At 42.7% G+C, this 24,874-nt stretch overlaps 1 protein-coding gene across 1 annotated transcript; it reads right to left on the minus strand.

Annotated features, from left to right (window-relative positions):
- Nucleotides 1-73: 73 nt before the first annotated feature.
- On the minus strand, nucleotides 74-23,356 carry REC114 (REC114 meiotic recombination protein). The gene is made up of 6 exons (XM_030457282.1): nucleotides 23,210-23,356; nucleotides 22,626-22,715; nucleotides 9,163-9,246; nucleotides 4,784-4,957; nucleotides 3,200-3,268; nucleotides 74-235 (listed from the first exon to the last, which is right to left on the minus strand). Exons 1-6 carry the CDS (start codon nucleotides 23,354-23,356, stop codon nucleotides 74-76), a joined length of 726 nt encoding a protein of 241 aa, XP_030313142.1.
- Between the last annotated feature and the right edge of the window lie 1,518 nt (nucleotides 23,357-24,874).

The raw sequence follows: 24,874 nt of genomic DNA on the forward strand, positions 1-24,874 counted from the left end.
GTGAGACTTCTTCAAGGTATTTATTTGCACCTCAGCTTGGGTATCCTGGAGGCTTTGTCCCACTTGGTATTTCTCAGCCTTCTGTGAGTTTTTTCAGTTCCTTCTCCACCTCTTCCACAAAAGCTGGGAAATTCTGATCCATAAGGCACAAGTGGATGAAGGGCCCCAGTTCCTGTGCCCTCCACACCGACTGCTGATACATGAGGTGGGGCTCAAACTTCCTGCTCAGGACACTCTGTGGAAAGCAAAATCCAAAGGTGTTGTGCTGTCCTGGGGCACTAAAGGTGATTTTACACCTTTTTGTAACAGTGCAGCCACCTCAGGAGTTGTCTTTCAGTGTTTAACAGAGCTCTATCTGCCTTGTTATTAATGCAGTTTGAGTATTCCCCATCAGTTGTGATTTCTGCATGTAATTTGTTTTGCTCTGCTCCCCAGCTGCCATTTCACCACAGCTTTAACCCAACTCTGAATTCCTTTGCAGTTACTGAGAGCAGAAGTGTGTTTTCCTGGCCAAGATGGCTTCCTGTGTGACAGGAAAGGACTCTGCATGGAGCGTGTGTGCTGCCACTTGGATTGTGCAAGGATAATCAAGTATGCCCTCTAGGATAACCAAGTAGGCCCTCTTAAACCAGCAAGATGGCTTTTTTGATGAGTTAGAGCAGCCTTTTCATGCCCATTTAACCTACTCCCCCAGTTTTTACCCTTGGTGGTCAAGCTGAACATGAGCCAGCAGTGTGCCCAGGTGGCCAAGAAGGCCAATGGCATCCTGGGCTGGCTCAGGAACAGCGTGGCCAGCAGGTCCAGGGAAGGGATTCTGCCCCTGTGCTCAGCCCTGGTGAGGCCACAGCTTGAGTCCTGTGTCCAGTTCTGGGCCCCTCAGCTCAGGAAGGAGATTGAGGTGCTGGAGCAGGTCCAGAGAAGAGCAAGGAGGCTGTGAAGGGATCCAGCAGAATTCCTGTGAGGAAGGGCTGAGGGAGCTGGGGGTGTTGAGGCTGGAGAAGAGGAGGCTCAGGGGAGACCTCATCACTCTCTCCAACTCCCTGAAAGGAGGCTGGAGCCAGGGGGGGGTTGGGCTCTTTTCCCAGGCAACTCTCAGCAAGACAAGAGGGCAGGGTCTCAAGTTGTGCCAGGGGAGGTTTAGGTTGGAGATTAGAAAGAATTTCTTTCTGGAGAGGGTGATCAGGCATTGGAATGGGCTGCCCAGGGAAGTAGTGGATTCTCCGTGTCTGGAGATATTTCCAAAGAGCCTGGATGTGGCACTGAGTGCCATGGGCTGGGAACTGCAGCAGGAGTGGATCAAGTTTGGACTTGATCTCTGAGGTCCCTTCCAACCCAGCCCATTCTGTGATTCTATTATTTATGTTCCTTGTGTCACTCTTCAGCCTAAATCTCGTGGCAGAGAGTGGAGGCTGCAGAAGGTGCTGTGCTTGGGGCAGCCCCGACCCCTTCCCAGCACTCCTGGTCCATTGGCTCTGCCAACTCCCCAGCCCGTTCCACGCTGCCGTTCCTATGGCAACGTCCCGAAGCAGCTTCACTTCCCTCTGGTGGGCTGGCAGCGTTCCTGCAGGAACAGGGACTGCCCTTCAGCTGCTGCTCGCTGCTAAACCCCTCCTCCCCCCCCCAGTTCCTGCCGTGTCTTAAGGACTGAGCGTTGACACCAACATTTTTCCACCATCCAGGCTGGAAATTTAGAGAGTTCCCTACGCCCCTGGGCTCTGCCACACTTCATCTGTCTGTGCTGATGCCCTAACAACTGCAGCACTGCTGAGGGTGCTTTTTCTGGATACTTGGCATGGGAGAGCAGGAAGCAAAAAAGAATCCCTGGAGGGGGTAGGGAGGATGTGTGGAGGCAGCTAACGAGCAAGGTGAATGCTACTGGGGAAGTGCCTGATGTCACTTAGTCTGTAGCTGGCTGAAAACTTGAAGTTTGGCCTCATTTTTTGATGTGCTCATGAGAGGCACAGTTTAAATATCTTTAATTTCTGTTTAAAGACTGCTGAATAATTTTATTTAATTAAAAAAAAAAAAAAGTGCAAGAAAACACTTCAAGCCAGCTTCCTGAAGTGGTGGAAATAAAGGTAAACTCCAGAGCACCAGCTGAAAGGGTGTTTCTGAAATTCATACAGAGAAAAGTTTGGCACTGGGCAAACTCTGTATGGCAGAGCTGTGGGCCAAGGCATGGGTGATCCCAGCTCTGAGTTGTTTTAAACTGACTAAGAAGTAGAGGAGCAAGTAAAGGAGGTTGTAGGAAACTACTACACCCAGCAGTCTTTTTTGAGCTAGGGAACTGGTTACTAATTCAGATGGATGAATGTGTGCAGCAAATCCAGGCTTACCTGACAAAAAGCTTTGCCTCAGGTATCCTGCTTCTGTCTTGGGCAAGGACCAAAGAAGAGCAGGTTTTAGAAGCTGAATTATTCTGTTATGTTGGTGTTAATTCACTTGAAGAGACAACAGCAGGAGATGTAGGCACCAGTCACAGAGCTGCTGGGAATGGAACAGCAGGGTGTGTGCTGCAAGTGAGGGCAGAGGGAGCTTTGGGGACACAGAGGTATTTGAAAGGCTTTTTTGAGGCTTTTAAGAGGGGGCAGATTTCTAACAGGGAGCAGAGGAATTGTCACTTCTATCATCCAGGTGAAGAAACATTGACTTGAATCGTCCTATTGATAGGGAAAAGGGCAGGAACAGCCCAGAGAAGCAACTGCAAAAAACAGGTAGGAAAGAGGGGAGTTTTCTCCTCAGGCATCTGGTTCTGCATGGTCCCAGATTCAGTTAACTTCACATTATCTTTAAGCATGGCTTTACCCTGGACCTCCCACTGAAACTATCAGCTGAATCATGGGATCTTCTGCTCTCATCTAGTATTTTCTTCCTTAGGCAGTGACTGCAGAAGCCATTTCTGCACCATCAGAAGTGAAAAAGTCATTTATTTGGGTGTCACCTCTGGGTATTTGTTTGCTCTCAGTGTGGTGGTTTATTCTTATGCAAGAGAGATAATTACACCATGCAATACACCTGGGTTGGCAGCTTACTTCCTAGCTCCAGATTGTTACCTGGTGGGTTTGCTGGTACAGCTGATGGCATCCTGATGCTCAGGGAAGCCAGTTCCAGATGTTTACAGCATACAAGATATCCTGACCTCACTCTGTGCCTCAGAGGTTCAGTTACAGCACCTAAATATCAGCAATTATATTTTTACCTGTGCTAGCTGTGTTACAGATCTTCTTTCTCCAAGGCTTCTGCAGGAATCCAGTAGAGTCTCATCTGGCTAGAAAATACCAAATGCAAATAAGAGCTTGTTACCAAGGAGAGAGTGGGTATGAGCAAGGGGGGAAGCAGTTCCATTTTTAGAGATAACAGGAAGGGAATGTGCTCAGCTACCACATGCACTGGAAAGGTATTTTTTATGGAACCTGAATGCACATCTGCTTCTCTTTTAAAATGGAAGATGGGAAATAATGGGCCTGTAGTTAAACTGTCATGTCTAAACTAAGATAATTCTTAAGCTACCTACTGGAAGTCATTTGAAAAAATGCTGTGTGTGAGTGCTCACCAAAGAGGATGCTTTTTTCCTTCCCAGGGGTCACAGCACTGACAAGGTGGTTTAAGTTGTCAGTTCTATTTTCTAAGCCAGGTTTTTCAGTCTGAAGTTCTGGAGTAAGAGCATCATTAATACCAACAACTGTGACTTGTTTGTTTTCAGTAGCATTCTGCCATAAAAGACTTCCTTCACCTTTTGTTCTATGCTTTAGTTTATCAGGAAAGCAGCAAAGCCCAAAGTGTAGGTGATCAGCTTAAAGGACAACCAATAAATCTTGAGTACCTGCTGCTGAAAGCCTCCCATAAGCCTTTCAGGAAATGGTGTGAGTCAAATTAGCAATTTATTTTTTTCCCTTCCACACTTTGTCTACCAAATGTGATTCCGCTGTCCAGTAGAACAGAACCTTCCTATATTATATAATGAAAATGATGCAGCTGAAAGGTTTGATGCTGCTTTTTCAGGGCTCAGTCTTGATCCCAGTATTTTTATCAGGTACCCAAAAAGGTATTCTGGCTAAGCTAGCTGCAGGGATGTTTTCTTAAGAGCTGGTGAATGTGATCCTTTAGATACCCAAGAGAGCATCTATTTAAGTGTTAGTCACCCTCAGAAATAATATCTGCCTTTGCCTTTTCCCTTCCCCTTAAGTCTTTGTCTTGGAGAGGGGACACTCTGCATTCTGACACTGAAATTGCTTCTCAATGTGTCAGGCTAAGCTCAGATTGATCAGATTGCTATATTTACATTAACACTGCAAAAGAGGAGTAGGGAAGCACAAAAAGGAGAACACAATTCCTGGTAACTTCAACGGCTGGGATTATTTTACAGATCCTGCATGGTTTATTTGGAAGTCAGCCAGGTGGTTTCCAGCAGTCTGAAAGCCACACTGCTGAAGTGCAGACGTGTTTTGGGTTTTTATAACTATTGAGCTCTCATTCTCTGCCCCCTATTCTTGTTCACTAAACCTCAGGAGAAAGCCTCTAAGTCTTCCTCCAAACCATGCCACCATCTGGCTGGGGGAGGTAAAGAATGCTTGGCTGTAACATTTACTGCCAGCCCGTGTTAGCCTGAGCCCTGCATAAATTGTACACTTAATTTCAAGACTCCCCAGCTAAGATAAATTCAAGCTTTTTCCACCTAGAAATCTCATTCCCCGTGCCTGCAATCCCCCCTATGAATAGTTGGTTATTTTCCTATTTTTCTGTGCTCTTGCTGGATGCAGCATGGATGCATTTTGCTTTTCACCTGATTGTCACTGTTAGCCACCTGGCTGAGGCTGTGACAGAGCTGCTGGCTTTGGTCATCAGGCATCTGGATAGGTGCATACTCTGCAAGTTTCTGCACACAGCTGCAGCAGTGCTGCTGCATCTGCTCTTCTGAGTCTCCACCAAACTGAACACGGAACATGCGGCATTCGTTCTGCTCAAAAAAACAAAGAGGAATTAAATGAACTCTGAATCCCCTCAAAATACTTTGATTTAATTAAAATTCCTGCTTGTTGAAGTTAGGAGGAAGGTGATAACTTTTTGCAACGCTGCACTGACTTAAAGAAATGAGTTCTCATGTCTTCATTTTTACCAGCAGCTAAACCAGGATGCTGGGATTCCCAGCTTGAAAATCACTTAAAAATCCCCAAGAAAATGGAAAGTGAGCAGGCCCACTTGTCAACCAATTGAAGATCCAGCCTAGTGACCAAACTCTGACATGACAGCAGGGATTTTACATGTACAGAAGGGAAATTAATTCCTTACAGTATTCTGTAAGGATATGCCAACTCTGAACAGGTATTTGTGACAAAAAATGGAATGAGACTAAGCAGAAGTAAACTCTGGAATCTAAACTAAAAGTTCTGGATGTTGCATTTAGGATTTCTGTTGCTGTCTGCATCAAGCCCAGCTGTACCTACCTGCCTGATGTGCCTGTGCCTTGCTAAAAACCAAAAAATGAAAGCCTGGCCCTGTGACCCAGTGCTGCTGGTCCTTGAGGGGATGCTCACAGGTGATGAGGGGTGCAAGAAACCCAAATGCAGTATTTTAAACAGTCAGATAATACATATATATATATATATATATAAAAAGGTAGAATATGTACTGTAATAGATATTTTTAAAGTACATGAGGCTTTTCAGTTTGATCTTGAAATTTCCAATTTAAACCCCACAGTTTTTAAAGAAAAAAGCAGCAAGGCCCAAGAAAAGGAGCAACCTTTCCTTGTACTGACCTAACTTATTTCAGTCTTCATCTTTCTGAGATGTCATTGTCAGAGCCTTGTTTTCATGACTGAACTGCTGATCACACAAACACAAGGCATCTCTGGCTTTCAAGATCTCTGATCTCTGAGGGGTCAGCCAGCTCTGCATGGCAGCCTGCATGTCTGCATGCATGTTATTTTAAGCTCCTTGTATTGCAAAAAAATGTATTTTAGGACATTGTAAGGATAAAAGATTCTCTCAGTGCCTTTAAAAGGGAAAAACATTAAAATAATTCAAACTGTAGCACTCATTTTACCAGTGCCCAGTTACATTTCCTCTAATTAACTAAGATGTCGACTTAACTGGGTCAGCTTCCCATAACTGGGAGCTGCTTTTTGGCTACACCAGACAGGTAAATTCTCATTAAAATGACTGAAAGGGAACTTTCATCTTCATCTGAAGTCCTTTTGGAGACTTGCAAAGAACACTTATTTAGAAATCCCTACATTCATTTTCCACCTCAGGTATTTGTATTACACTCTGCTTTTTCACAAGGAATGTTAAATACTTCAGACTGCAGGTTAGAAATGACAGTAGACTTTGTACATTAAATATTTTTCTTGCATGGAGAGAGCGTGCTCTGATTCAGCTGAGATGGATGTCAAGTTTTGGTATAAACTGAGAACTGGGCTGTAACACCTGAGCTGTGCAGGGGCTGAAGGATTAGAAAACCTCCAGGTCACTTGGATCACTGAATTTGGCACCCCTTTCCATGCTGGGGTGTAGAGAAATAAGACATCCAGGTGCCTCGAGTTGCCAAAGAGTGGGTGTGAGTCCACCTGTACCTGGTTAGGACAGGCCCCCTATTACCAGGGGGCCAATAAAGGTGGGACTCACACCCACTCTTTGGCAACTGGAGGCACCTGGATGTCTTATTTCTCTACACTGGGGTGAGGGGTCAGGCTCCATGAAAACAGCAGAAAGGGAAATTACTGAGTAGAAGGATATCGAGGAAGCTTGTTTTGCTACTGCTTACAGATTGGTTGATATCAAAAAGGTTTTGGACCCAGAGGCTGATTAATATGAGATGTGGGATTACTAGAGATGGAGCTGTATAAAGGGCAGTCACAGCCACAGAGCTGCCTCTTTCAGCTGAGTGTTAAGACACAAGGGTGCATCTGTTGGGTTCAGAATTACACTGTGTGCTCCACATAAAAGCATTTCTGCCAGTACCACTAAGTTTCAACTGATCAGCAACAGGTACCTTCCCTACATGTCTTCTTCCTTTAAGTTTATTAACACTGAGCTTCTCAAAATACAGTTTAGAAACTCATTCTGCTAGCTAAGAGTCCACACTGCTCTACTGAAATATTATTGCTTGAGGAATCAGTAAGGTTTTCTATAAATGCAGTGTTAATTACTTACAAAAACCCAAGCAGTTTACGTTTGCTCAGCTTGTTCTGAAGTACCTGATCCCAGTGATTAACCTCCATGTTTCTTTGACATGGATTATTTTATAATTGCAAAGCTGGCAACATTCAGCACAAAGCAAACAGAGGAAAGGAACAAAATAACTGAAAGCAGTAAAGCAGTGAGTCTGAGAACAAGGAGCAGGAGGTGAATCAGAACCATGTGGTGTGGTTTGTTGTGCATCCCCATGTGTGCTCAGATAGAGGAACTGGGTTTTGAAAAGCCAACTTTATCTCCTCTGCTCAACTGGCTTCTCCTCAACTCTTTCCTTACTCAGGTCTGCCAGGGCTGAGACACGACCCCTTCCCTGGTGGGGCTGTTTTCCTGAAATCTTAAATATTTTTGAAGATGAGCGTGGAAGCTGACAGCACAGAAAGGATCACACCAGCTACAGTTTAGGATAGAAAGTAGAGAGACTGCCTGATAGGACCCCTGCAGTGGCACTCAATCCAGTTTAAGGCCTGTGAATTCATGGTAAGCAAACATTTAGATGCACCAAATTAATTTCAGACTGTTAATATTCCTCCTTTTTGGAACTGCCCCTCAGAGCTCTGCTCAAGTTTCAAAGCGATTATGATGTTGATTTTGTGTTTCTTGAGAGCTGAAGCAGAAGCCTTTAATGCTCTGCTGGGAAATGGGTTCTATTAACTGAAAGGGAAAGTGATGATCTACTGATTCATTAGAACTAATTAATGCAACAGCTTCTTCAGTGATACTCCACTTTTTATAAGAATCTGACAAAAATCAGAGAGCGAAGGTGTTTGGTTTCAGACAAGCATTTAAAAGAGCTTACAGTGCTTATTTCTGCAGCTCCTATTGCCACCATTAGTCTGGACTTATTCTGAAACAAGAGGAGTCCTTATATTTAAATGTTTCATTATGCCTCACAACTGCTTTTTTTCTGGCAATTTGCAATGCATTCTCCCCCTCTGCAAACCATCTTGCTCGGTTTGTAACATCCTACAAAGAAATATTTATGCATCTTTCATAAGAGAAATCAGCTCAAAGACTGAAATACAACTAAGCAGGAATTTTTACAGTTTTCAGCTATTCTGGATATTGCTGTTACCTGCAGTTAGGAGAACCTCCCTCCCACAGGAGTTCCTGTCAGGAGAATGCCTGAAAAACTCAGAATACTGGAGATGGTTTTACACCTTAGTATTTCTGTGAAAGGGACAACAATTTGAACCTGATCTTTAGCAGCCACTGAGCCAGGGGCTCGTTCTCTCTCTCCAGAATTCCTGTTTGTAGCTTAGAGATTAATTCTTTCGTCAAACTCCAGGCAGGTATTTCTGCTGCAACAAGGGAGTGCAGGAACTCCTAGAGGAGGGAGAGCTCTTCTCACTTTGAAACAGGCCCTTTCTGAAAAACCTTCTAAGTGCTCAGTCTAGATTAATAAAAATCCCTCAGAGTTCAGCTAAGAACCAAGGAAACTGTGATTTATACATAAACTGGTAGCAAACAAGTGCTGTTTATTTAAATGCTCACCAACTACTTTACATGAAGGAAGAGCAGAAAGCTAGGTTGCTTTTGTTGCCAGAACACCTAATGCCTCCATCACCCCCACTGTGCCACGTGTCAGGCCACAAAATGGCAAAGTAAGTGTTTGCTGGGGTGCTAAGTTTGTCTCTAACTGGAGTATGACACCCAAGTAGAGTGGTTCTGTGCAAGCAAAAGGATGATTTTTAATTGTTAGGTGAGGCAGGCAGATTCTACACTGAATACAGGTCTGGCTGTTTCAGTAGCCAGCTCTAAGCAAGCAGTCTGAAGGACCTGAATACTAGCAGTTACAAAAGGCACTAAGATGTTTCAATCCATTCTTGTTTAGAATGTAGAGTAAAAAAAAAAACCTTTTGCTTTATATAGATAATTTACAGTATCTTGAAACTTCTGGTTTAATTTATTCAGTATTAAGAAATGTTCCATGGTTAAGTATTAGAAATATTAAAGCAACTCAGCTCACCTTTGACTGTGCACAAAGCAGCAGGCTCTCTGATCTTCTTACTATCTTTAACCACTTGTGGGAATCAATTAATGAAAAGCCTTCCTGAAGTAAAGCAGAAAACAAGTGACTGACACAGCAAACCTGCAGCACTCAGAATCACAACTTCATTGGTGTCATTTAATCCCTAGTGAAGATCAGTCACCTCTATCTAGGCAACATTTGTAGCTGTCAATTGCTGGGTAACTTTTACCACACTAGGACTTAAATCTGCATCTGTAGCTCCAGGAATGACAATATTCAAGAGAACATCCTAATTTCCATCTAGACATTTGTATTTGTGGATGTTATGGAAGTCTCCAGGGAATGCATAAGAAACCGGCTGCTACAGAGATTTAAACCATTCCACATCCCATGAAGTTGCCCCAGAGGGCAGCAGAGGGCAGGCAAACCTGAGGAATGGGTTTGTCCAGGGCCCTAAGAGGCGTTTTCTCCAGAGAGAGTTCAGGTAAACAAGAAACAGTGTTGGTAACTTGATAAAGATGTTTTTATCTTCTAGCTACATTCATTGTTAGTCTCTTCAAACAAGCCAGGCTGCTCGGCATTCTGTAAAAATACCCCAGGAAGCTGAAAGCATCCCATAAAAACTGCAAGGCAATGGACTGTGTCTCCCAAGGTACTCCACAGACTGCCACACAGTTATCAGTTATTGAACTTGGGGGGAAAATAAACCAAAACCAAAACAAATCCACGGGAAATTACCTACCTGTTTTATCTGAACTCACAGTGCTTTCAGTGCCTGTGAATTTTCACACAGGCTGCTTTTCACAGGTGTCCTAAGGGCTAAGAACCACAAGTGGTTCATCCTGGACCACCAGCAGTGGGTTTTTTGCCAGTTTCTCTCCACCTTGCCTAGGTCCAGGCTGGGAAACCATCTGCCATTCTATTTTGGTACAAGAAGTCACCTCACCAAGACACTGCTCTCCTAACATGCTGGCACTGCCTTTACAGCCTTGTGCAGCAATTGCACCTGGGTTTTAAGCTCAACTTTGACAAGAGGAGTGTCTGGTAATCACTGAGGAGCTGAACTCAAGGCAAACAGGATCACAGGGACAGAGCTGATCAGACATCAGCTACAGCAGACCCCAGAGTGTCAAGACAACATGCAGGTACCATTCCCAAAAGGTTTGGGGTCAGAGGGAGGGAAGAATTTCCCTCTGCACCCTGAAAGCAGGTTGTTGGCAGCAGGTAAGAGGCCAGTGCAGTCTGTTCACACTGAGTGCTCTCAAAATGTCTCCAGGTTGGGACCTGCTAAACTGAAAGGCCTCAAGAATAAGGAGACCTCACTTTGTGACCCATGGGAAGCCCCAAGCTGTCCTCTGCTCTTACAGGGATTAGTAAATGGAATCTGGATCCTAAGAGGGACAAGATGCAAATGACAGACCAGACAAGAGAAAAAAGCATCTTTCTGGGTAAGTTGGGCTTCTCCAGTCATGCTCCAGGATGCAATTACCCTGCAGAAGCAGTGGAGCAGGAGGCTGTGTCCAGAACACTGAAAGCACCCTCCTTCTACAGACAAAATCCCCTGTGGTGTCAAACAGCAGGAAGTCTTTAGAAGGTCCCTTTATCATGTAGTCTGGATTTATGGCTGACACAGTACAGGAAGCCTGGGAAAACCCCCTACTCCTCTGTACACCTGGGATTTTAGCTCCTTGGGGTAGAGGTGTGCCTGTGATTGACCTGCCCAACCAGAGCTTGGGATATGGACAGGAAAGGGGGGAGAATAAACTGAGCAGAAGACCAGAGGAGTGAGGTGAGGTGAGATCAGCAGGCTACTAAAAGAGCCATCACTGATAGAACACTTCCAGAATAATCAGTACCACTTCACATGTCACATTTTCAACTGCACTGTAGAATATATATAACCTTGACATTTGGCTCTGGGCAGCCATAGCTGTGCAGAGTTTGGCTCCAAAATCTTTAATGCTGAAAATGGAAAGTAAAGTGAGCTCTGCACAGAACACAATTCACCAATTTCAGCTGTGCCCACATCATGGGAATGGAGAGCAGCTTCTGCCACTGCAAACCTGGTGTTAATTGGGCATTGCAGAGAGGTCCAAGCACAAAATCTAAACCCACAGATTTGTTTTGTGTGCATGAGAAGTGCTGCAGGGGGGCCATGGGAGTGACATCCCTCCAGATGCCTCTCAGCCTGTGCAGTGCTCCTGCTGCCAGAAGGGATCCAGTAAGGAAGCAAACAAGGAAACCAGAATTGGAATTAGAGGAGCAAGGTAGAGCCAGCAGTGCACTGAGGAAGGAGAACATCTGGCTGCAGAAAACATACCCAGTGCAAAAGCATTTGAACTGGGGAGAGGGAAGACAGGCTCTCAAGTCAGGACAGAAAGATGTAAAACTGGAATAGAGAGCAGGAAAAAATATGTTACACTGCCCCTCCCAGAAAGGGCATGTTCTTAAGTTTATACAAATACTCTGAAAGTAAATGTTTTCACTGTTTAGAAGGCAGTAAAGCATGTGCATTTATATTTATTTTTGTGAAATCAGCACAAACTGACATAATGTGATTACATCTCTGCACAAGGACTCATTCAAAGCTGTGAATTTTTAACATCTTTTAACTCTAATGGCTTTTAACTGGAAAAGGGTAGGTTTAGGTTAGGTATAAATTCCTCACTATGAGTGTGGTGAAACCCTGGCCAGGTCGGATGGGGCTTGGGGCAACCTGGGCTGGTAGGAGGTATCCTTACCCGTGGCAGGGGACACACACAAGGTGATCTTTAAGGCCCCTTCCAACTCAAACCATTCCATGATTCTACAACTTTCTAATATTCAAAAGAATATCCATACCTTCTCCAAACACACAGACCAGTTCAGAACTTCTTCACTCCAGATAAGAAGCTGGACAATGATTATGTGTTGGAGTATGATGGGCTCACATGCTTAGTACTTCCTGCCCCAGCATGTTTCTTCACTGCCACTTGGTTCTGCCCTGATTTCAACTATCAAGCCCCAAAATGCTGCCAGTGAAGCAATTCCAACATCCCAGTCTGTCACTCTGCTACTTCAGCTTGGGACCACTTGTGGTTATTCTTCATTTCAGATACTGGTTTGGACACCAAGTGAGTTTATTTAAACAGAGCCATCCTCATATTATAGCTCATCCTCTTTTTATAGTTTTTCCTTTCACTGTATGCATTTTCCTTTCACGAGCTGAAAAAATTTTGACTCCTTAAAATAATATTTGTTTTCAAAGAAATCATAAAAGGCAGCCAGTGTTTAATTTTCCTACCAACTCCTTTACTGATGTTTCCGAGGTTGTCATCCTTCTATGTGTACTGTTTCTGAGGTGAAAAAACCCCAGCATTTGGAATTTTTATTTGTGTACTCTGAATTTTTCTACACCAACCACACCACCTGGGTGACTGAAATTTATTTTACTTCAGTGTAATTCACTGAAGAACAAAGCAGAAAATATTTCCTTTCCTCTTGGAAAGCTCCTTTGGGTGACTGTATATTGCCAAGCAGAAATTAATAAGTAAGAGTAGCCAAACTATGTAGAAAAACAGTTTAAGACTTGAGCAATGGACCAGACCTGATCTGGCACAAGCAAACTGCCTGAAAAAGGAAAGGGAATGTTTCAGAGAAACTCAGGTCTGCAGAACTGCTCAGACTGAACTCCATCATAAATTGCTGACATCAGTAATTGTCATTAAAGCAAAGATCCTCTAGATTTTCCTCAGTACTAAGAACAAAGAAGCCCAATTTTGAACCATGTCAAGGTCTGTTCTGTTGCTCGTGGCTTCTCCATGTGACCTCAGCCAGCACAGACTCTATTTGAGGCTGCCTAAATTAAGACAAAATAAGATTCTTCTAAACAGTGATAATTTTCTTTTGTCAACAATGAAATAGTTAGGAATCTGTATATGAAGTTAAGTAAATTAATTCAGAACAGGAAGAAGGAAGACCACAAGAAATCTTGTCTCTTTTTCCATTGCTCAAAGTCAAGAGGATCTCTGCCAACCTCCAGGAGCTGCTCCTCATGCTGAGTGAGGCACTGCTGAGCAAAGACAGATGGCAGTGTTGTCAGATTAATCAGGAATACAGACAAAAAAGCAACCAGGGAATGGGCAGGAACAGCAGACCTTAAAAATGTACCATTTGAAAAGGTAAGTGGCAGCACTTTTCTAAGTTTGATCATTAGAGTTCCATCACACAGATCCTCCCTGTCACTCTGCTGGGTTGTACTTGTGAGAACACTCTTAAAGGAAAATAATTTCATACATCTCTGACAAAAATCTAAGTCTCTCAGGGGAAGGACCCTGAGAGGCATTAAGCTGAAGCAGAAAACAAAGCAAGACATTTCCCCATTATTTTGGAAGCTGGCAAGATACAACCACACCCTACCTCAGGCAGAGAGAAGCCTTACAGCCATCTCCTCTGTCATTTTGTATTTCCACAGTCAAAAAGCCTCTGGATAACAAGGCCTGGGATCTGTGTTGGAAGGTACTGCATGTCCTTGATGAATATTTTTATTATTGTATCATCTAGAAACCTTGGGGTGCTAAGCAACAGAGGAACACAGGGAGAGATTATCCATTTTATGTTGGATTGTAGGGCCTTTAGGCAACCCTATTTTCACTGAAAATGAATATATATCTATGAAATGTTGTTTGTGTAACTGTTCAGCTATGCTGGCTGGCATCAGTTAGTTTGGATTCACTCATTCCAGAGACAGATGCTTTCATAGGAAACTGAACTATGTGAAAACAATAGCTGGGGAAGAAAAGCTTTCTTTTTGCCACTAGTGTTATGTATTCTGCCCTTTAATTATACCTAGTGTTTAAAAAAGATACCCAGAATGCCACACATAAAGACACACACTCTCCAGTTTTGGCTGCCACTTCTAGAAGGTTCATGAAATGGCAGTAAAACCATTTGTTGCCAGTGTTCAAAGTTTAGAAGAAATTTATGCCTTGTATAGGGCACTAGATTAAGGAGCTGGGTGAGTATCCCACAGATTGGGAATGGGAATTTGCAAGAAATTGTGAGTATAGCTTGAGATCAAATGAATTTTATGGTATTAATTAAAACAGAGTGATCCTGGTCTGATAACTGAAGCAAGATGTCAGAAGAGAAAAGCTGAAGGCTTTGGTCAACATCTTCCTTGCCCCATCCTGATTCAGGCTGGGCAGCACCATGGTGCACAATTCCCCCAGGAAAAGAGCCCAATCTCCTGCTCACAGAGATCATGCTGGCTTTCCAGGGAGGCTCCTGAGAGTTCCTTAATCCAGTCACTTCCCAAGGGAAGCTGCAAGACACAACTGGGAGCAAAACTAGGAAAGTATCCCTTAGGGCACCTTTGCATGGTCCTGTCCAGAACTCTGCTCCATGGATTTACTCAGCAGGCTGAGGATGTCAGGTACAGTGAGAAATCTTTTCAGAATAATATTTACTATCTAAGTTTTAAGTGGGATTTAAGTTACAAATACCAGTATTTTTTGACCTCTAATATACCAGGTACTAATATAACTTAATATTCATGCTAAGTAACACTTTGCTTATTCTTAGAAGTGACTAATTTGGCAACAAAGGAATGAAGGTGTTATTTCCAGGGATATACACAGTGTGGTTAATACATCCAGTAAAACTCTGGAACAGACCAGAAATACTGGAGTTGAGAAGACTTAGTAATCATTGTATGAAGAGAGAGCAAAAATAACAGTGTGAGAGCAGACAGTCTGAAAAAGCTTGTAAATTATGCTCAAGTATTACAGTGAACAATAGAGGCAAAACTGAGATGCTTTCAGAAAGTAAAGTTAAATTGGAAAACATTTTGTTCACAATTTAGTGTTTGCCTGAAACTTTACATATAAATTATAAATCAAGTGCTTTATAAAATACTTATGAAAAGTGAAAATTTTAACTCATTTGCTTTCCCAAAGATACTGCAAGTTGCCATTTCACACTCTTTAAATAAGAAAACAGCTCACTGAAAAAAAAAAGTCTCAATGACTGGAGAATAAAAATTCTATTTCAGATTAAAGAAAGAAATGAAAATTAAACTTTAAACATTATCTAATAAAATCTTGATTTCTGTCTTGTAACACAGCTAGAAGTAGAAATCTTTTTTCCCACAAATTAAGAAAGAAAAGGCCAAATAAATTTTTTATTTGGCTTTATCTTTCTGCAGTATGAGCTGTGTTGAAAACTGACTTCAGTAGGAGCATCAACATGGCAAAAACCTGTAACAATTCCCCAGCATGACAACTTGTAGAGTGGGGGAAGCAGAAAGCTGTCTCTGCAATAATTTCCAGGCTCCATGGGAGTCTCCAAACATGCCATGAAGAGCATGGCTGGGCAGATGAGGGAAGAGCAGAAACCATGTGCTTTCCAGGCTGGATGGGGCTTAGATCTCAGGGTAAGCATTAGCTGTCCCTAACAGACCTGCAGAATATAGAACAGGAAGTGAAAAGAGGTAAAAAGCTTAAAAAACCCACAGCCCCAGCAGGCAGGCAGCAAGCTCATTGGAATAAGGAGTAAAAGAATGTTAAGCTCTGCATTATCTTTCTGCATGCAATATTTTTACCCCCAATCTCTTTGAAGCTGGCTCTTAAATCTTGCTGTTAAGCTTGTCTGATAGTGGAAAAGGAGCCATCAGGGCTGGACTCATTAAACAGAGTACTTGTTGCTACAGAGGCAGGAAAGGTCAAAGCAGCAGCAGATGCAGGACACAGCCCAGCAATGCCTTGTGCCAAAGTCCTGGGTGCTGCCCCTCCTCAGCTTCTAGAAAGAGTTCCCCAGATAGGGAAACCCACTACATCCCTTTGGAAGAGTGAACAGCAAAGCTAAGCCCCTACTCAAGGACAAACCTGGATGTTCCACAGCAAAAACCTGAAAAAACATTTTTTTTTTTAGAAAAATTACACTTTAGAACTATGACATTTGACCTGGGACTTAGAGATGATACTCATGGGTTTAGCTGGCAAAGGCTCTGTGAGGCTTTAATAAGTTAAGCAATTATTTCTTTACTTTCTGACATAAAATACATACTTCTCAAACCTCAGTACACCCAGCCTTAAACTGTAACTTCAGGATAAATTCATTTCAGTAAAAGATGTCTCTACTCTTTAGAAACTCCTCTAATAGTTGGGCTAAGAAAAACCAGAGCAAGAGAACAGTAAGATCAGAACCCCTTAAAAACTCTTTATTGCTGCCAATCACCAATACATTATTGTATGGGGAACCTAATGCAGAAAGGTACTCAGCTTGTCTAAAGCCATCAGCATGTTGAAATAAACACAGTGAAATGGAAAAAACTGAACTATGATTGTGGTAGTGAATAAATCAATAAGACTCAGATTCCCTCTGCTCTTTCAAACAGCAGTCACAGGACTGTAGGAACAACCCAGCCTTTCTCTAGCTTTGCAATGTGCTCATTTCCTTGGGCTTCCATCAAGTGTTCTCATTTATTGCAGAGGGACCTTTAGCCTACCCAAGGCAATGTTGTGAATATCATCTCAAAAATCTGGAGCTTCAGGCACTGCAAGGAGAGCATCAAGACCAGCAGAACATCTGCTGAATGCTTTCCCTAATGAACGAGTTAAAATCTATTGTATCCTAAGGATAGGACATCAGAAGTTATCTTATTAGAAGTCATGAGGGGAGCAGAAGGGCACTAAGGACATTTAGTCTCCACTTTGAAAGATCAGGTCACAAGTCAATGACTCTGCATGGATTTTATCCTATGAAACAAGTCTTCTTTACTACTTCAATTTGATTAATTTGTAGGATATTAAGAATTCTAGCACTGGAATTTACTGCACTGAATAAACCACCAAAATATAGTTTTCATGATGAGCTGATTTGAAGGAAAGAAAGGAAATAAGAGTTGTGGCAAATGGAACATGATGTATCTTGAGAGGACAGCCAGAAATTGGCAGAGATGGCATTGAGATATTTATGTTAAAAGTCCATTATCTACAGTATGCAAGAATAAGATTTTTCTGCTGTTGAAGATGCAGTCTGTTAGGCAGCACTGCAGCAAAAGCAGCTCCTAAAGATACAATGTGGAATTTAATTACAAATTGAGAACTTTATATGGAAAAAACCCAAAAAATTAACAACCACATCAAAACACCCCTTGATTTTCATTCCACGTTTTAATTTTCCATGCTCCCAAGCTCCATTTACCCTCCTCTTCATCTGTTTCCCTGATGACAAGAAGATAATTGTGTTTTCAAAGGAAAGCAGTTGTTTCCTTGTTAAGATGGCTTCCAGTATGTCTCTGGCAGTGTCACTAAATAATGTCTGAAGTTATCTTGAAGGCATACTAATTCCCTAAGTTAAAATAAACAATTAAATAATAATTATAAATTAAACAATAAAATAATAATTTAAAATAAATTAAAATAAATAATAATTTGTTTTCTTTTAGCAACTCGTGGCAACACTGAACACACCCACAATTACTTGTTACAGTAGCATGGCAGAACTTTAATGACCAATTCTGGAGCACTTGCAGATCCTATAATCTCTCATTTCAGACCCACTGCACCTCAGACCACAGCAGTGTCCACAGCACAAGATAATTACTGATCTGCCTGCTTTACAAGTTGCTGAGACTCAGGGCATATGGTGTAGCCTTCTTTTTGTCAAGAAAGCAATATTCCCAGTGCCACTACTGGAAAAAACAAAGAAGGGAATTGATTAAATATTCTACTGTTTCGTGGCCCATGAAACAATTCTGTAGTCTTCCATATATATATATAAAAATAGCAGGTGTTAGGATATGTGAGCTATTATTACTATTTTATAAATATTGTTCATAGAAATGGATTGCAGAAGAGTCAGTCCTACTTGGCTCTGTATAGCTACAAATTCTTGAACAAAAAGTTTCTGAAGACTTCTGTTTCAAGAAAATAAAAAGGACTGAAAGGATCATCCACTATAGAGCAAATGCTCTGCTATCAAGTCAGGAACTCTTGAACAGATCAGGTTAATCCAACTACCAGTGAAATGATTTTGATTTCTAAAAACCTGACTTTCACCTGGGTTTTGTGCAAACAGAACTGCAGTGAAAGCTGTATGCAGGTGAAAGGCAGACACCAAAGAGGAGGATTCATTAAGTAAATAACCTGAACAAAAGCCATCTCTTGTTTTCACACTGAGGGTATGTTACAGAAAATAGTTTATGTATTTTGCTACTTCATAAATCACCACCTGACATGAAAAAAAGTTTGATGAAAGGATCACTAAGCAACAGAAATGTGCCTTCATCCAGAAAAGGTGTTTGTTGGACCCATGGTCACTGAGAGAGCAAACATTGGGAGCAGTCCCTGGAATGTTGGTTGGCTGAGGTTACTGTAGCACAAAACTAAGGATGAAGCACTGAGTTCAGGCAAGCATCAGTTCAGTTACCACCCCTGTTTACTGCAGAAGAACGCACACAGAGAAGTTTGGGGTGAGATACCAAACAGCCCAGTCTGGAAGTTCACACATTTCAGTAGATGACTTTGATGTTTGAAAAGCATCCACCCACAATATTATCAGCAAAATGCAGAGCCTGCTGGCAGCTAAAAAGATTCATCTGGGCTTCTGTGAAATGTGCATGCCACTGAAGAACAGCAGCACTCTGACTTTTATCTTCTTAAAGAAAATGGAAGGTACAAACCAAGACAGTTTGCATCTATCAGTGCACTGATTTTACTACATTCCTTGCCAATTTTAAACCAGAAGAGCTAAGGATTTATCATACTACAATACTGCCCATTTTTAAACCGTACAACCAAGAGGTTTTCTTTGTTACAGATGCTGGATGAAAACTTTGTATTACTTAGGATGATCACAGTGAAACTTTTGGGGTGGGGTGAGGATTCCTCCTCTGTCATTAGAGCTGCCCACAAAAATAGTTAGGAGCATGCACCACCAAATGAACAACTGAATTACCTAGAAGTTCAGTTCACTCTTGAATTATGGTTAGAGGGGGGAAAAAAGTCCCTTTATCATTCATCCACAGAAATTCATACAAGTATAATACAGCTATTCAAGTTGAGAAGGAAATGGTGTCCCTGTGACACATATCTGTGCCTGGGTTCCTTTGCAGAGGTCCAAGGTACAAAGATATGATAACTATTATCCAGTTCCTTCAAAACCAGAAGCTTGTAGTACATCAAAAAAAGCCTGAAAAGCAGAGATTGGGAGACAGATCAAAAGGCATCAACAGCTTCAAGGATGCAACTACTACATAGCAAAAAACAGTTTATTTCAATGCAAGTGAGGCAGCACCTACACCTTGGCAATAAACAGGACATATTCAGTAGCCCAGGCCAGCAAGCAGAAATGAGCACATACAGTAAAAAAGGGGCTGAATCTTTCCAATAGTTGCAGCATTCTATCAAAATTGATACATCTCCTCTGGAGCAATAACTTGGGAATTATCCTCCCTGACAAAATGTCCTTTTTAACAGACCCCCAGTGAGAGGCTTTGGCCTGTGACAGATTCAGAACTGTATGTACTTAGTTGTGCAAAGCCTGTTTAAATATTGTGACAGGTTTCTGACAGCTCCTGAGAAGGAGACAGGAGCAGGGAGACCATTTCTACACTAAGAATGCAGGCTGCACAGTACTGCAGCTATTTGGTTGTATGGCATCTCAATAATAATAAATAATAATAATAATAATAATAATAATAATAAATCATATATATATTTATATATAATATACAACACCACCACCACAACACCACGAGCAACAACACCACAAGAGCAACAACACCACAAGAGCAACAACACCACAAGAGCAACAACACCACCAAGAATAATAATAATTTTGCAAAATTTCCCCACTAGCAGTTCTGGTTAATTTTGAGTCTACTGAACTGTGAGCTGTCCAGATCCTGTTGTCAACAGGCCTTAGACCACCTCTGTGTGAAAACCATGGTGTCAGCTGGCCTCAGACAATGCTACTAGAAGAAAGCCATTCAGCAATGGTCACACTTACACTGATACCACAGAATCAAGGTTGGAAAAGCCCTTCAGAATCATCAAGTCCACCATCTGGCCAACAGAATCACTGCCTGTGCTTTCTTTTTCAGCACAACCCCTCTGCATCCCCTTTCTGGCTGATACAGGGTGCTTTATTAAAAAAAAAACAAACAACAAACAAACTCCACAGACTGTTCTTCAAAGCCCGAAAAGATACCTGCAGACTGGGACTGTCCCAGGAAGAATTTTATCACTGCATCCCAGTGTTGGGGGAAGGAATGCATTTCTGGGAAGGCTTGTGCTTCAAGGAATGAGCTTAAGCAGGAAAGCTAAGCCAGATGTGCTGGACCAAGTCCCTTGCAAACAGGAGACCCAAAATAGTTCTGAAGATGCCCTCACAGTTCAGGGCTGGCAGACTGAGGATTTGTTAGGTTTTTCAGCAAGGCTGCTATGTTTAAGAGGAACAGTGGGAGGACTGCAACTGCTCCAGTCTTTGAGGAACACAAACAGGAACATAAAACAGAGGACATGGAACTGCTGTCCCACCAGGTTAGTTCTGCATGCACACAACACCCCAGCACCATGACCACAGCCATATGCTCTCAAAGAAGTGCACCAAAAGGAAGAGACAAACAGGCTTTAAAGCTTGGATGACACCAGTTTTATATAGCTGTTCTCTAAAACTTAATAAAATGTTGGTATTGGCCTTAAAGTTGTAGAGGAGCATTGCCAAAATAAAGGCTTCAAAGAAACCCTACTAACTTTTTTTTTTTTTAAATGCAGTGTTAGATGTCAGTCACACTCCCCAAGCATGGCTTGGTGTTCCACCTTTACTCTGAACTATTCTTAGGCTGTGATCATGCAGGATCTTAGGGTCTCTCAGAAGCTGACACAGACCTGATAAGAGCTCAGAAAGTCTTCATCTGGCATTTCAAGCCAGGCAGCTGCCTGAAAGCTTCACCAGCCACTGCAAGAGCTGCAACAAAATGCTTTTCTCAGCCAACACTTTATAAGGCTTCTCTTACACTTCCCCTGCTCATCCCTTTCAGTGGTACCATTTATCCTCCCGTTGTTCCTTGCCAGACTCAGTCTTTGCCAGATGCAGTCTTTGAAGGGCTGCAGCTTTTGTCTGTACCTTTTTTGCTCTTTACTTAGTTACTAAAACTTAACTTTAACTTAGATGGTTATTTCAAGGACATGCCAGAAAGCAACACAAGTCCACTGGTTATTAAACTCTTACAGCTGTCTCATCAGGACTCTGGGAACAGGGACAGGCCAGGAGCATTCTGCACAGATTCAGTCCAAGCAGATGACAGCAAGACTCATTTCAGTTGCATTTCTTATACCTATATGGACTTTCAATTGCTCCACTAATTTTATTTTTTATTTCCAGTGCAACTCTTGAAATACTTTCCATGTTCCATTTTTAACCTTTTCCAAGAACATTTAACTTGTCCTCACAAAACATGAGCCAACCACCATGTCTTGTATGAGGATCTCCAGACTGACAGCTCTCTGTTAACTTATCTTTTCAATATTTTCCACACATTCACAGACCAAACAAATTCAAGGATATCCTTGGTTCTCCTACTGTACTTACAAGATATTCCTGTAAGCTCAAGACCTTTTAAGAGGCACAGCAAAAGATTATGCATGTTTAAAGCTACAACATACTCTCTTACATATGCTGTACATAATTTTTTTTTCTTATCTTAATACCACAGCATCTTCCAGTGGCTTGCAATAGCTTCCTAAGACATTTATCAGCCACTTCCTGCTGGTTATCACCACTGAGCACAAGTGATATGCACTGAACACACTGGATTCCACTTTCCAACACATGCCTTTTCTATCAGGAGCACCAAACCAGGTTCTTATGGATGGGTTTTTTTTCTGGGAAATTCTTCATGTCACTGTGAAAACTTTACAGTTATTAGCTCCTCATGTTTACCTACAGGCTGTGGGAAAATCAGCTGATGCAACCCTGAAGTTGCCATTTTGTTGTCTCCATGGATGTAAAATGTATGTTAGCTCACAGTACCTAACAGAGAAAAAAACCCCAACACATAAACTGAATTATCAAAACAAAAATACTAACAGGTCGGGGCAAGAAACTAGCTGGATCATACCAAAGAATCACATAGGGAGAAACAGCTATATTTTTATCTATTTCCTAACAGGTTATTTTTCTTGTTTTCATAGGCAGAACTGTGAAAAAAAACAAATGCTCTTTAAACTCCACTAGCACTTAATCTAGTTTTTTAGAACCACAGAAGACACACTACTGTTCAGTAGAAAATAATAATACATTGATTATTATTCTCATAAACAGAGAGAGAAAGCAGCCCATGAGAATTGCCATGAGCAAAGCAGAACTGGCAGTTTCCTTTCAGTGGGAGAGAACATGAAACTGAGAGGAGAAAGAAATTGAATACTGGTACAAACGTGAAGAAAAAAAATGTTCTTTACACACCAGAAACTTACCAGTACTGTTCGTCCTTGGGAAATAAAGAAATGGCCAGATACCACAATAGTGAGGGTCAGATGGCCCGATTCCTCATTTGATTCAAAAACCTAGAAAAATATAGAGAAAATGAAATAATTTTCTAGTTCAAAACAAGTTTCAGAGGTTGGTGCTTGAAGCCAGGTGTGCAGTTTTCCTCCCAGCCATGCAACTCTCCATTCCCACAGCCAGGAGGAACAAATACGAGTATTTTATTAATTATAACCATATGTATGGATGCAAGTAATAATCATGGATGCAAGTAATAATCATCTGAACTCTTCCTATTTGAACCACAGCTTTTAATACCACAGGTCACAGCTGGAAGACAGAAATTAAAGGAAAAAAAAAAAAAAAAAAGACAACCAACTATCATAGTATTGTGTTAGCAATAATTCAGGAAGCAAATATCTCTCCTGGTTTCTCCCTTTCTCCCTCAGCTCTAGACTTGCAAGCAGATGCCTGAGAAGGCCTCTCCCTGCTTGACACCCAGCTGCCTCCCAGCCCCACCTCAGGGCACTTCAAGCGCATCCAAGCAGCCGCCCCTCCCCGCAGCGCCCATCACCTTCCAGGAGGAGGTGTTTTGCCCTTCCTCCTCGCTCTCCCTCGGAGGTAGGAAGCGACCATAACGCTTCAGGGGCCACGTTGTGGCACTGCCCAGGAGGGAGGCACCGCCGGGGCCGCTCCGAGCTCCGCCCGCTGCCGCCGCCATCCCTGCCCGGGGCTGCCCGGAGCCTGAGGGGAAGGCGGGCGGGCAGGGGATGGCGGGAAGCGGCAGCCAATCAGCGGGCGGCAGGGAAAGGAGAGCCAATGAGATAGCGCCTCCACCTCCACCTTCGCCTCCACTTCCACCTCTCCCTCTCCCTCTCCCTCTCCCTCTCCCTCTCCCTCTCCCTCTCCCTCTCCCTCTCCCTCTCCCTCTCCCTCTCCCTCTCCCTCTCCCTCACGGAGTGGTGGAGGCATCGAGTCTGGAAAAGGTCAAGTCCAGCCCGTGACCCGACCCCACCACATCGGACAGCCCATGGCACTCAGTGCCACCTCAGCCTTTCCTGAAACACCTCCAGGGATGGGGACTCCACCACTTCCATCCCAGTGCCTGAGCACCCTCTCCATGAGGAAGAGCTTCCTGAGATCCAACCTAAAGCTCCTCTGGGGCAGCTTCAGGCCATGTCCTCTCCTCTTGTCACTCCTTGCCTGGGAGAAGGAAGAGCCTGACCTCTGCCCGACTGCATCCTCCTTTCAGGTATTGTAGAGAGTCATCAGGTCCCTCCTGAGCCTCCTCCAGGCTGAACACCCCCAGCTCCCTCATTCCCTTCTTATAATTCCTTCCCCCAGTCCCCTCACAACCTCCTTGCTCTCTGGACCAGCTCCAGCACCTCAGGGTCCTTAAAGTGAGGGGTCCAGAACTGTGCCCAGTACTCAAGGTGAGGCCTCACCAGTGCTGAGTGTTGAGGAACTATTGGCTCATCTGAAATAAAACCTTCAGGTACAAAGTTAACTTAAACTACAATGGGTAGAAAATAGTAGATGGACATTTATGTCATGTGGCTGTTGTGTTTTTCATCTAATGTTACACCCTGAGAGCATTTTGATGGTATTTTCAAAAGGAAGGTATTTATCTGAATGTTTTGCAGATAGGGAAACCCAGGCAGAAAGGCATAAAATGATGTGACCAGCTCATACAGAAAAACCAGTAATGAAACAGGGAATACTTCGTGGGCCTCCTGGCTGCCAGTTGCTTTCTCTAATCATGGCTTCCCCAGGAGAACTTCTCAAAATGTGGTGTCAAACATTCAGAATTGGTCTGTAAACTTGGAACTTTCTTGGAAACTACAGAAGAAACTAAACATTATTGCCAGAGATGGATAGTGCAAGTGCCTATCTATTTTCCTCCTAATTCAGCTGGAGGTGGTAGAGAAGATGGTTTCTATGCAGGATCTTCTAGTGTCTCTTTTCCAAGAGTAATTTCTGACAGCTCAAGGCTTCTGCAGGAGGAAAACAAAAGCTCAATCTTTTACCAAACCACAAATTTCAAAATGAGGATTTGAAAGAGGCAGAAATAAACCAAGACCACCAAATACTCCCATCAAATCCTTTAACAAAAACATATTATTGTAATGGCACCAAAAAAGAAGGACTTAAGAAACATAAAGCCAGTTGCCATGGTTAAAATGTCATACAAAGTCTTTCCTTCACAGTTTGCTTTGGGCACCTCAGGAGTGTGTAAAGT

This window comes from Calypte anna, chromosome 10, assembly GCF_003957555.1.
Source record: "Calypte anna isolate BGI_N300 chromosome 10, bCalAnn1_v1.p, whole genome shotgun sequence".
In the NCBI taxonomy this organism is placed as follows: Eukaryota; Metazoa; Chordata; class Aves; order Apodiformes; family Trochilidae; genus Calypte; species Calypte anna.

Bases quoted from the DNA above. Each gene is read 5' to 3' on its own strand.
- REC114 (XM_030457282.1), bottom strand. From the start codon at position 23,356: ATGGCGGCGGCAGCGGGCGGAGCTCGGAGCGGCCCCGGCGGTGCCTCC. The intron at 22,716-23,209 runs GTGATGGGCGCT...ATATTTTTCTAG, and splicing joins AAAACACCTCCTCCTGGAAG to GTTTTTGAATCAAATGAGGA. The intron at 3,269-4,783 runs GTGAAAAGCAAA...GGTATTTTCTAG, and splicing joins TGGCTAACAGTGACAATCAG to CCAGATGAGACTCTACTGGA.